Consider the following 13,226-nt stretch of genomic DNA (forward strand, 5'->3'; position numbering starts at 1 on the left):
TGTGAGTGCTTCTCTGTGCAGGCTGGGTTCATGCCATAAAAGAAGAAAGGATGTTTCAATTGCATTTCATCAAGGTCAAATTAATGGTGCCCTGGTGGCAGTACAGTTTTCAGACACAATACGTCAAAACTCACGTGGTTTGTACATTTAGATCCGGCTGAGATGATTTACTCTTAAAGACACATAACAAATGAATACCCCTCTGTAATTGAGAATCTGGTTATGGTTCCTTTGCATATTTGACATATATATGTATTACTGAGAAGTACAATGTATTTTATTTTTTTATTGTGAAGGTCCGAACAAAGCACATCCGGTCTTATAATAGCGACTCCTCCTCGCCCTGTAACGTTGGCTAGTAACTACTGAAACCCCAAAACAGAAGGGAAATAAGTGAAAGTACGGTACAAACCACGGATTGCTTCAGCATTAGATGAGGACAACGTATCCGGATAATTCAAGGTAACTTAATAGTCTCTAGGTGGGAATCCGTATCAGGGTACTATCATGTTTGATAAAGAGGGATCGATAACTTCAGCTAACTGTGATGTGGGGTTCGCCAGCTAACGTCAGCCTCCCTTACGCCGCTGCGAAACGTTCAGTCACTAACTCATGCACGGATGAATTGAAAAACGTGCCCCAACAACTCTGCATTGATATGATACAGCCTGTACTTTTTAAATCCAATTTGCCTAGCGTATTTCTGAAGCTGACGGAAAACACAGGCGGAACGACGTGACGCGAAGTTCGCCGCCATTCATGTTCGCAAGGCATTGTGGGATTCCGGACGACGCGGAACAGACCAGAAACGTTGCATGAAGTCTGACGTGTTGAACTTCATGCACATTAGGGAGACAACCTCGCTTGGAATCGTTTAGTAAAAAGGGTCGTACTACTGGGATGGGAAGACTGTCGACGTGAACTGCAGTGGATGAATGTCTTTGGAAGAGAAATCGGTTGTACTTTCTGGGTTACAGATGCAACAAATCCGAAGTGCTGTCACTGGCACAGCAGGCTGCTTGTTACACAATACTGCTTGTGCTTCCTTCAGTACAGATTAGTTTGATAAAGCTGGGCGTAATTGTTGCAGTATCCAGTGGCGGCTGGTGGAAAATTTTCTATGTTGGGCCATCCAATCGATTTCAGCAAACATCCCAGTATGATTTAATGCAAACAATTAAGGTATCAAACACGCATTACTACTTTGCAGTTAAATATTTAACATTTATTCCAACACAAAAAAAGCAGTAAATAACACTTTGATAAACACGTCAGGACATCATTCTTCATGGATGTCCTCATCCATTTTATTCATTTGACTTTAGGTATTAGGCATATAAGATTGTGTGATAACGTTTGTTGGTTGCAATATTAATTGATTTGATCATTTACTATTTTGATTTAATAGACTCTGTTATACTTTAAGGAGCAGTCGTCTGTGATTACTTGTGCATATGTGCATAATGAAACTGTATGTAGTAGCCTTGTGTACGAACTTAACCCTTCACTGTCACTGAATGTGTAGTCGCACCCGACTATTGACATTATGAGTGACTACTAATTATGAGACTTAGTTTTATTGTTTGGTTATTGGTCCCTGTTCGCAGGGTGGTGCCCCGTTGTTATTAATAATCATTAATAATTGTTACATACATTAATAATTCTATTGATGTCAAGAATTCAGTTTCTTAAATGCTGATAACCCAAACACGGCCCTCTTAGATCCCAACATTACATTGAACTCTTTTGGTACGTTGAGGCAAGCCTGTACGTCCCTGCACTTCTTAAATACACACAACACTCCCAATAGTGGGTCAGTGAACTCTCCCGTGAATCAGAGACGTAGCAGACTTCGGAAGGCTGCAGAGGGTCACTTAACGAGAGCTATCCTAGAAGATGGACTTTTTAGAATTTCAGTTAGAAAGTTGTTGATGTTGTACCCAATTTGTGGCTCGTGTAATGACCCTGTATAGTGTGTTTTGGAGTAATTGGTGCATCTGCCTCATCTACAATGTATTTTCAGCCAATGGTGCTGAGGCCGCGCTCATATTGACATTAGCCCTGCTTGAAAAAACCTACAGCTTTTGTATTCCTTGGGATAGAGCCAGCTAGATAGGTGCAGCGGGGTTTCCGACGAAGTAGAACAAGCAACGGTATGGTTTGACCGGTCCCAACTTTTGCCTATTCATCCCCTGCGTTGGCCAATCAAAAATGTGTTTGTGAACTCTCATTTTATTAGTACCAGTTCTTTAAGAACCAGCATCTGACCAAGAAGCTGGTCAGAAGCACATGGATTCTGAGTTGAAATGTTTTCAAAACTAATTTTCCTCCAATTTGCTCTCAGAGCGCCACAGCTGGACTTGCACTCTGCAGCACCAGAGACCTTTTAAGCTTAGGATCACACTGGACATATTACAAATGACTTTCTGAATCACTGCAGATTCATCTGAGGTATATTGTTTCTGTAATTTCAGAAGAATTAGTCAGTGCTTTTGTGATTGTCTTAAGGGATGAGACGATCTCCTGTGCTTGATGTCCAGCAGGTTGCCACATGTCCCTTATTCCTTCCAATCAGCCAATCACAAGCTTCAATCCAAATAAACCCAACCCGGATGCCACTCAGCCCCTCCCCCAGCTGTATCAGTCTGTCACCCTACCTCTCTCTCCTCCTTTCTCCCTTCCTCTGCTGCTTGCTGGCTCACACATTTCTTCCCTTCATTGCCTAATGCGGCTGGGCTAAAGGGAGAAATAATAGGATAGAAGGATTGGAAAAAGGGTGTGATTTTAGCTGATAATCCACAGAGGCGAGGGATGGAAAAGCAACCGCGTTCTTTGTGGATAAATCCACATGTAAGTCATCGCTCTACCATATGTTTTGTCTTCATCTTCACATCCTTCCTTCCCGTCTCACTGTCTGTCATTGCCCCTCTTATATTCTGTGTGCATTGTATCTCTGTCTGCCGCCATTGCTGTGCCATCTCTGCCTTTTGCTCTCTGCATGCGTCCCTGCCCCCATACCACAACACTGGCTGCTGATGCTGTCTTGTGACGCTTGAGTGGAAGTCACTGGTGGGCTGAATGAGACTCGGGGTAAATCACATTATTTAGTCCAAGAGGTTGGTTTTTTTTTCTCTTCATATTTGCCACAAAAGAGTTAAAGAGCCACGAGGAATGGATTAATGTTGCTTTGACTACGTCACACAAATACTCAAATATGTTTTAGGTTGGCGTTCACACGCGTGATTTAATCATGTTTCATGGACAGTGAGTCATATTTGAAGGAGTAAGGCTCGAGTCCGGAATGCTCACTTGAACAACACTGGTTTTAATTTCTCGTATGATATGAATTTTTCACACACCGTCATACCGGTGCATAGCCGAAACAACTGCTGTCGCTCAACAGGCAGCAAAATATATTGTTTGCCGCTCAGAGCGCTACAGTCTAATGATCGGAATTCCGGCTCTTTTTAGAGAACCGGCTCTTTTGGCTCGGCTCCCAAATGGCTCTTCAGATTTTTTGGTGCTTAAATTAATTTATTACCAACAATAATGTAATATTATGCGCAATATGAATTACTAATGTAAAAAAAAACATGCACGATATCAAATGTTTATTATATAAATACACTTATTTATACACTCTACAGAGTGATAAAAAAAAAGTATTAGAAAGTGCAAAAACAAACGTTTAACTATTTACAAATTAACTTAACTATTTTAAACTTTTAGCTTTTTAATACTTAACAAATTTAAAGTGAAACAACATACAGAAGCTTACAGAATCACACAACAAAATATAAATTCAAATGTGTAAAACAAAAAGAAAAAAATCAGCATCCAGAGTTTTGTCCTTCAGTGAAGATTTACATTGAGAAAGACCAAGTGCCTCAGCTTTGAGGGGCTGATCCTGTTTCTTCTCTCCGTAATTATCTGCCCTGTTTTGGAGAAGATTCTCTCTGAGGGGACTGAAGTTGCTACAATGCACAGTCTCCGTGCCGTCACATGAGTAAGGCGTGGGTACACTGAAGCCTTGGTAAGGGATGTCCAGGTGTCAGTTGTTAGACAAACTGCTGTGGCTTTTTTAACCCTCTCTTGCAGTGAAGCACGTTCTCTGTCATACAGGCCTGGTCCTTTTAACTTCAAACTATGAACAACATATTAACTGTTAACAGTTTACAGCAGGGGTGTCCAAACTTTTTTCACTGAGGGCCACATACAGAAAAATATACCAAGGGCTGGGCCACTCAGGTCCGATCGCCTCACCCCTAGTGTGTTAAAGTGAGCAAAATCAATCAAATTTGGTTCTCAATGTGCTTTTGTTCAGATTTAACAGAGATGTTTGCTCACGTATGTTGAGTCGAACAGACTCATTATTCAAATAGAAGGGAGTTGAGAACAGCTCGATGTCTCTCTCAATGAAAGAAAAATATTGAAAGCCATGGCAGCTGGTGGAACATGTTCTAGGTAGGGCTGTGCCACATCCAATCAATTTCAGCAAACATCCCAGTATGATTTAATGCTAAATAAATTAAGGTATCAAACACGTATTGCTACTTTGCAGTTAAATATTTAACATTTATTCCAACATGAAAAAAAGCAGAAAATAACACTTTGACAAACACGTCAGGACATCTTATTTACAGCGAGTAGCTTCGCATGTGCTGCTTCCCTTTCCTGCTAGTCTGCTGTCTGATTGTGAGGTCAGGCTGATCTGATATCAGCACTGCAGTTTCTCCTCAAAGTTCTCCTCTCAAACGGGTCTTGGAGGAGTAGTGCTCGCGCTGGAGCTCGCGCCCGCCTGTAGAGACTCGTGTAGAGACCCGTCGGATTGCATCTGACACAGCTTCAAACATGTCCTTACCTGTTGTTGTGCTCTTTAGACTCCTAAAATCAAGCAGCTCCGAATGCAGAAATGATCGTCAACTCCCCGCAAACAAATTAACAGCTGTGCGGTGTCTGTGGCATCTGTGCTCATCATATGCTATGGAGTAAAACGCAAAAGCACGAGCTTTATCTGACACTTGATGGTTTAGGTTAGCTGACAAGTATTCGATTCGCCGCACAACTGTGTTTCTGGACACGCTAACGTTGTTGAATTCCTGCATTTATTCCGGGCACTTGCGACTTTAGTGAGGCACTGTTTTATGAAGTCACCATCTAAGAAAGGTTTCCCGTGGCGGGCAATGAGTTGAGCTACCTCGTGGCTGCTATTGTGACTTTTTCTTGTGTTTTGTTTGCACGGAAAAAAATACTCTTATTGAGCTAACTGCCATTTAACTTTCTGTTCTCGCTCGGCACCAGTGTAGAACGTGTCATCATCCGGGGCTAAACGTTTCTTTGATTGCTCTTATTTTGTGGAGAAGCTGCCTTGTTCAACACAGTATCTCCACCTAGTGGTGAAACTAAGAAGTACAATACAGTCAAGCGCAAGTTTCAAGTGTGGGCCATATTACATTATATTTTTAGAAGTTGCTGCGGGCCAATTAAAAATGGACCGCGGGCCGTACTTGGCCCGCGGGCCGTAGTTTGGACACCCCTGGTTTACAGTATACTTAAATAATTATAGATAAAATAAATACAAAACACACACACACTGTACACACACTACAGCTTCAAACTTCAGCAATTATTTTGCAGAAATATGAGCATATTTGCCTTCTCTTGCAAAATAAGACCTCTCCTGACTTATGTTATTTTATTTAACCAGTTGGTGGCGGTAATGAGCCAATTCGTCGTTTGCCAACCGCCGCTACACCTCAAAGCAGAAGAAGAAAGTTTCGTATGACAGATCTCGTTTTTTGTTTTTTTAAATAAATCATGGCCGAAGCTTCGTCAGAATGATGGAGGGGTTTGTTTCTAAGCACGCACGGCTCGTCCGGTTGTAATAATATGATGAGTGAGGAGCGGAGGACCGATGCTATCGTTAGCATCGGTCCTAGGACGAGCTAACCTAGGACGGAGTCATCAGAGTAGTGTAAAAAAGTATTTCAATCGGCTCAGGCACCGAAAGGAAGCACCGAAATCTGCGTTGCATTTCGGTCCGGTAGATACCGGTCGTATAGGAACCGGTACCATACCGGCACCGGTTTTCGGTACCCAACCCTATTTGTCGAGCCGCTGTTATTGCCTCTGGTGGCAAGACTAGCAATTTACTCCATCACCTCAGCCGAATTCATGTGTTGGAATATGAAGAGTGTATTCGATTACGGTCCTCGGATGCTTTTTTGGGTATTTTGGTCAAACATATATGCAACGCAGATCTTAAATCTTGAAATGAAATGGACTAATACAAATAGGTTGTAAACATATCCAGGCACTACGAGGGATTGAAGTTCGATTACCTCTGTCATCATTTCTTGTGGACAATCGTCCTGACCCCTTACGACCAAACAGCCAATAAGCATAGAGAAAAGCTTTTGCACACTTTACTTTGGTGAACTCACTCAAGGCCAGTTTCCTTCTGCCATGTGATCAGAGTGTACCAGGTGTGAGTGTGTGACCACCACCTTGCCATGTACTGTCCTACAGCATGTTTATCACCTCTGGAAAAAAAAAATGGTCAGCATGTGTTCTTTGTGTAAAATTAAAAAAAATGTTTCCACGCTACAGCATCTGAATAATCATAAGATCCAGGTGAGTATGACCTGTGGGTGGGTTAGGGTACTGAACATAATGCTAAAATCACGCATTACAAACCCATTACTGGATCTCACCTTCTCTTTTGTCCTTGTTTTCTAGGAGTTGTACCTTCTGAGAATGCAAAGGAGCAAAGAAATAATGGAGAGGACAAAGACAGAAGACGAGAATCAGGTATTGCTTCGTGTCTTTGGCTCCATGTGAAAACATTTAGGACATTATCAGTCATTTGTATTTGAACAATTAAACAACTATGGGAGAGAGGGGTGTTTCTACGTGGTGTGCATGCTAAATTCCAATCAACTAATGGTCTCTGTGTGTGTTTGTGTGTGGTTACACCTCCGTTTGGTGTAGTGTCAGAGGAAGTTGAGGGTGTGTGTGGCAACATGCAACAGAGCGGACTACTCCAAACTGGCCCCCATCATGTTTGGGATCAAAAACCACCCTGACGAGTTTGATCTGGAAGTCGTGGTGCTTGGCTCACATCTCATTGATGACTATGGGTATGACGGCATCCTTTGTTAGCCAACACAACGGTCCATAACCATACATTCACGTTCTTCCTTTCATTCTCTTTTCCTACTTCCCGCTCCGCAGGAACACTTTCCGTATGATCGAGCAGGATGACTTTGACATCGGCTCCAAGCTCCACACCATAGTGAGAGGAGAGGACGAGGCCGCCATGGTGGAGAGCGTTGGGCTGGCACTTGTGAAACTGCCGGATGTCCTACAGAGGCTGCGCCCTGACATCCTGGTCGTCCATGGGGACCGTTTTGACGCGCTGGCCCTAGCAACTGCTGCAGCGCTGATGAACATTAGAATACTTCACCTGGAGGGGGGAGAGGTGAGGAGGCAGGGCGAGAGAATATATACGAGAAAATTCGACTTGTTAATGCCGCACTACACACAGTGTGTATCGTATGCGGTGATACCTTTTCAAAGCGGCAATGTAAGAAAGTAATTGTTGCCACATAACATAATCTTTTCTCTCCCTTTTTTCCCAGGTGAGTGGTACAATCGATGACTCAATCCGCCACGCCATTAGTAAACTGGCCCATTACCACGCCTGCTGCACACGCATGGCAGAGCAGCACCTCATCGCCATGTGCGAGGACCACTCTCGCATCCTGCTTGCTGGCTGCCCCTCATATGACAAGCTGCTGTCAACAAATCACAGAGACGACTACATGGATACCATCAGGAGCTGGCTGGGTAGGGGGGGGGGAAACAGTCATGGGGCAAAAACAAAGCGTGAGACATTAGAGTATGTTTGTATGTCATGTGCGGGGCTTGATTCATGTTGCAGGTGCCACGGTGCAGCAGTGTGACTACATTGTGGCTTTGCAGCACCCAGTAACCACTGACATCCAGCAATCCGTTAAGATCTACGGGCTGATGCTGGATGCCCTGCTCTCCTTCAACAAAAAGACCCTCATCCTCTTCCCTAACATTGACGCCGGTTAGTTTCACTTACTGGTCCCTTTAGTTCCTTCTGTTTTTTCCCGGCTCCTCTATCTCACTTGACCAAACCCCTTCCTATGTAAACAGGAAGTAAGGAGATGGTGCGCGTGATGCGAAAGAAGGGCATCGAGCAGCACCCCAACTTCCGGGCAGTAAAGCACATTCCCTTTGAGGAGTTCATCCAGCTGTTGGAACACGCCGGCTGCATGATCGGAAACAGCAGCTGTGGGGTACGAGAGGCGGGGGCCTTTGGCACGCCCGTCATTAACCTGGGAACAAGGCAAACTGGCCGAGAAACGGGTACGCATGACAGAAAACAAGATTGTAGTTACTTGCTGCCTCTGCCGTAATTATGGTCCTGATTTGCTGTCTGACAGACGAAGCTCAAAATACGGATTAAATCAATAATGAGGCACCACATTTGCTGAAGTAAGGGGCAGCTCTGCAAAAGTTCTTTATGTCTTTGCTGACAGAGCTTTTTTCAGCTTTACAAAATGTGTTCATGCAAACAGTTTGTCATCTGACACAAGTTATTGTTGTTCTGAATATGAGAGGATGGTGGCAGCTGGAAGACAAACATGCTGCTACGGTATTATTAGCGATTTCCAAAGCAAGCGTTATTCTGTTGAATGAATCTGCCTCGGGGCTCGACAGCTGTGCTGATGACGTTTCTCTCTCCGCCAGGTGAAAATGTTCTACATGTCCGAGATGCCGACACTCACAATAAGATCTACCACGCTCTGGAGCTGCAGTTTGGAAAGAGATACCCCTGGTATGACCAATGTACTGCCAGTAACGTAGTTTTATTTACTGCGCTTCCAATGACATCTTGACAGCCTTCTAATTCACAAAGCCCAGCGTCACAGTCAAAATCTGTCTCCTTATCGAGAAACCAGCTACATGACTTTGAAATGATCTACCTGTTTATAGATTCTCTCTATTTGTCTGAACAGAGTGTTTAAAATGACCTTTTCACACAACCTCTGGCTAACACACAGGTAGTATTGGGGTCTGAAATAAGAGTAAACTTTGGGCCATGCAAAGTATCCATTCTGTCCGGTCAAAAAATGTCTACCTCAACATTAATCGCTGAGGTGTGATCATTAGTGCAACACAGTTTTAGGCCCTAGAGATCTGTGAGACGATGGCGGCCTGCCTCTAGAAGATTGTGGAAATGTTTAATTTAAGTACAGGATTGATGCTCTTTATTCCTTAGAAGCCATGTAACAATGTTTACATTCTGCGCTTCTGTTTCCCATCAGCTCTAAGATTTACGGCGATGGAAACGCAGTTCCTCGTATCCTCAAGTTTTTACGGGCCATTGAGCTGGACGAGCCCATCCAGAAGACTTTCTGTTTCCCCCCGGTAAAAGATTCCATCTCCCAGGACATCGATCACATCCTGGAGACACAGAGCGCTCTGGCTATTGACCTGGGAGGGACCAACCTCAGGGTGGCGATCGTCAGCATGAGGGTATGCTCCATGGACTCTGTAATCGTTTGTTTGAATGTTTCTCCATTTTTTGATACTTTGATTCTTTGGCATTATGAACGTGTTTACTTTCAAATGGTTATCAATAAAGCCATGATTCAAATTACAACTTTCGAATGTCTAAGATGTGACTCAGCATGATTTATAGACACTAAGAAGTTTGTCGTCTTTGTGATTCAGTTTGTGCCTCAGTTTTACGATCTGCAATAAAAGCTGCTTCATGCTCTTCTGCTTTTCTTCTCTTTTCTTTCCCTGCCACCACTCTGTCCTTCCCCCCTTTTACTACCTCCCTCTCTGTCTAGGGTAAGATAGTAAAGAAGTATACTCAGCCCAATCCAAAGAACTTCGACAGCAGGATGCAGCTCATATTAAAGATGTGTGCAGATGCCATGCGGGACGCTGTCTGCCTGAACTGTAGAATCCTCGGTGTTGGTATGAAGGAAAAAAGAAAACACACACACTCGCATTAATGAATGAAAATAGTCTGTGAAGCTGACAAACCTGTTATCTATTATCGAACTGTCATGTCATTGCTCCTCTAAAATCTCTCATCTACATCTTAGGAGTTTCCACTGGGGGGCGTGTAAACCCCCAAGAAGGAGTGGTCCTGCACTCCACGAAGCTGATCCAGGAGTGGTCCTCTGTGGACCTGAGGACACCCATCTCCGACGCACTGCACCTGCCCGTCTGGGTGGACAATGACGGCAACTGTGCCGCGTTGGCTGAGAGGAAGTTTGGTCACGGAAAAGGGGTGGAGAACTTTGTCACTGTCATCACAGGAACAGGTGAGTCTGTTGAGGTTTTTGAACGACGCCTTGAACGTCTGTTGTCATAATTTATGACATCACCCTAAAAAAAACGAAACGCCCTTCAACAAAATCCTCAATGTGAATAAAGTGATTCATCAGATTCAAGGAGTGTTTTTCATATTAGATCAACCCTCTTTAATGAATATAACTCGTCAGTGCTGCCGCCATTTGTGTGCAGCAAGTGGTAGTCGAGCAAACAGTGTTTTGACCGTGGTAAGAAATTAAGTAATTTTGTACGAGAATATGTTGGAAAAGTAGATGTGCAACTGATTGCAACGTTGCCAGGCAAAATACTGTTGCTGTGATCTCTCACCATAAGATAACAGGTAAACTGCATTAAGATTCGTCAAGTTTCCGCCATTTGCAATGTCAATCGAATCTGCTTTGTTTATTCTGCACAGTCGCATTCACCACGATTGCTTTGGAAATTGCAGCTTATGGCCAACTAAGGTGTTTGGGGAATGTTAGTCCAACATACAGTAGATCTGGTCTCTCTGGGGACATATCGAAGCCTATCAAAGCACAGTTTAGTGCCAAATAGGAATTAGTCATGAATTTGCTGCTGTCGTAGTATATTTTATTTCATACGAAACCTGTTGTGAGTGTATTAAACCGTGAGCCCTGTCTCACGAAGCACATTGTGATCATCACTACAGCTGTATTTGAAAGAAATGATGAGTGTATTGGAATGATTTACTTAAATTACTCAAATCAGTTGCTTAATTGCAGCTACGATCTGAGGAAGTAAATATCTTGACTCTTTGTTGTAGGTATTGGAGGAGGGATTATCCATCACAACGAGCTGATTCATGGCAGTACCTTCTGCGCTGCAGAGCTGGGCCACATCATGGTTTCATTGGAAGGCCCAGAGTGTTCGTGTGGCAGCAGAGGATGCATCGAGGCTTACGCATCCGGCATGGCCCTGCAGAAAGAGGCCAAAAGGCTGCACGACGGTGAGCGTTTGTTTTGGTGTGTATGAAGCTTTAAGGATTGTGCCGAGACTCTATTACGCCCAGATGATCCAGAGAGTAGCTCAGAAAGGTGTGTCTTCTAAACATCGCGTGTTTAAGTTGGTTGAATTTATTGGATGGAGGAATTTTAAAGTCTTTTTTTACTAGAAATAAACTTATTCCTTACAGTTTTTCTAACTACCGTTGAACTCAGAATTGATGCCTTTGTTAAAATCTAGTATGATAAAGAAGAAACTTGGCGTAGTGTTTTTGACAAGTTAATTAAATGTAGCTTCTTACATCTGACCTATGTGTTGGTGTGTCTCTCAGAGGACCTGCTGATGGTGGAGGGGATGGATATGAAGCTCACGGAGCCGATCACTGCTGCCCACCTCATCAACGCAGCCAGACTGGGGAACTACAACGCTGACGCTGTTCTGAAGAAAGGTCAGAGCACCAAACTAAAGAACGGAAAATAGTCTCTTGTCATGACAGGGATTCGAACGCTTTGCATTGAACACAATTAGTGTAATTTTCCTCTTGCCCCTCACCGTCCTTCATAGTTCACACGTCATTGCTCATAAAATCTTCGATTAAAAATAAGAGCAAAGTCTCATTTCTATCTGTCTTCCACTTCCTCTCTCCAGCCTCCACAGCGCTAGGTGTGGGCATCGTCAACATCCTCCACATAGTGAACCCCACGCTGGTGATTCTGTCCGGAATCTTGGCCTCTTACTACCAGGCTCCAGTGCAGCACGTCATCTCTGAGAGAGCCCTCGTCTCTGCCCAGAACATCACGGTTGCCAAATCGGAGTTGGAGGAACCTGCTTTACTCGGAGCGGCAAGCATGGTTTTAGACTATGCGACCAGAAGGAAATATTGAAGGATATCATTCTGATTTACGAAGGACTGCTACCAACAAAAGGACGGCACAACTGAAAGTAGTACTTGTACTGCCCTGATTGATACATAAGCATACATTTTGAAGGCTAGACAATGACGATGTGTGCAAACTATCAGTCAGTGTAAACCGCAGGTTGAACATTTTAAAAAATGTGTCGATGTGTAGATTGAAAAATACAAATTCCCAAGACTGAGAATGATGCTGTCACCAGTCCAGATGTGCAGTTCCAATCTGGATATGTCATGTGTCATTGCATAGGCTAGAAATTCCATTCTTTTCTACATAGTCAGGTTTTTTTTGGGGGGGGGGGGGGGTTCAGCATTTAAGCTTTTGAGTAAACGTTAATGCCATCTTCAAACCAAATTTGCCCATACAGGTTAGGACTAACCCACTCTACTTTGATGTGATGTGGGTGGATGGAAAAGTCTGTTATAGAAAGCTTGTATCCGATGTGACCAAAATACTGCTGAAACATTCTTCTGCAGCTTCCTGTCAATTCACCTTGATTGCTTGCCGTCTCACTTTTCCATTAATGTTGTTTGGAGTTTTCATTCTCAATTTGGTCTAGTTTTGAGCTTCGGGTAACGTTCGGGTAATTCAATTATTTTAGGTGTATCGGGGAAAGAACTGATTTAGCTGCTGTAGTTTGAGGATAGCCTAGAAGGGGAATAGTTTGCCTGTGTCAGGTGTTTCTTTGTACCATTTCATTACCACAGACCTTATGAAGATTTAAACTGATTTTGAAGTTTTCTTCGTGCCTTTGGAAGATATATTTGATCTTAAAATGATGTATATGGCTTGTATGTAATTACATACTGTATTGTGCATTACACGCTGATGGAATTTTTTTGGGATGTATTACTTTGTCATTTTTTGGGGGTTTATGTCCAAATAAATGTACCGTCTTAGTACAAATCCTGCTGACTTTTTGCAAAAGCCTGGTCCACAATATGGTTGCTCTCTTTGGGTGTTTAT

The 13,226-nt window shown here is 43.3% G+C and overlaps 1 protein-coding gene across 2 annotated transcripts; it reads left to right on the forward strand.

The window, feature by feature from the left end:
• Positions 1-343: 343 nt before the first annotated feature.
• gne (glucosamine (UDP-N-acetyl)-2-epimerase/N-acetylmannosamine kinase) lies at positions 344-13,175 on the forward strand. 2 transcript variants are annotated; one of them, XM_079279535.1, is made up of 14 exons: positions 344-462; positions 6,739-6,810; positions 6,991-7,139; positions 7,234-7,480; positions 7,641-7,848; positions 7,943-8,095; positions 8,185-8,397; positions 8,782-8,869; positions 9,360-9,570; positions 9,891-10,020; positions 10,152-10,373; positions 11,168-11,350; positions 11,678-11,794; positions 11,995-13,175. In XM_079279535.1, exons 2-14 carry the CDS (start codon positions 6,757-6,759, stop codon positions 12,228-12,230), a joined length of 2,211 nt encoding a protein of 736 aa, XP_079135661.1. In that variant the 5' UTR covers positions 344-462; positions 6,739-6,756; the 3' UTR covers positions 12,231-13,175. The 2 variants fall into 2 exon arrangements, with proteins under 2 accessions (XP_079135661.1, XP_079135662.1); XM_079279536.1 differs by lacking the exon at positions 344-462 and adding an exon at positions 4,496-4,506.
• Positions 13,176-13,226: the final 51 nt, after the last annotated feature.

The sequence above is a fragment of the Melanostigma gelatinosum genome (assembly GCF_949748355.1).
Source record: "Melanostigma gelatinosum genome assembly, chromosome: 11".
Lineage (NCBI taxonomy): Eukaryota > Metazoa > Chordata > Actinopteri > Perciformes > Zoarcidae > Melanostigma > Melanostigma gelatinosum.

Coding starts and splice junctions, on each gene's coding strand:
- gne (XM_079279535.1), top strand. CDS start 6,757: ATGCAAAGGAGCAAAGAAATAATGGAGAGGACAAAGACAGAAGACGAG. Junction 8,096..8,184: donor CTTCCCTAACATTGACGCCG/GTTAGTTTCACT, acceptor CTATGTAAACAG/GAAGTAAGGAGATGGTGCGC. Junction 11,795..11,994: donor TGACGCTGTTCTGAAGAAAG/GTCAGAGCACCA, acceptor TCCTCTCTCCAG/CCTCCACAGCGCTAGGTGTG.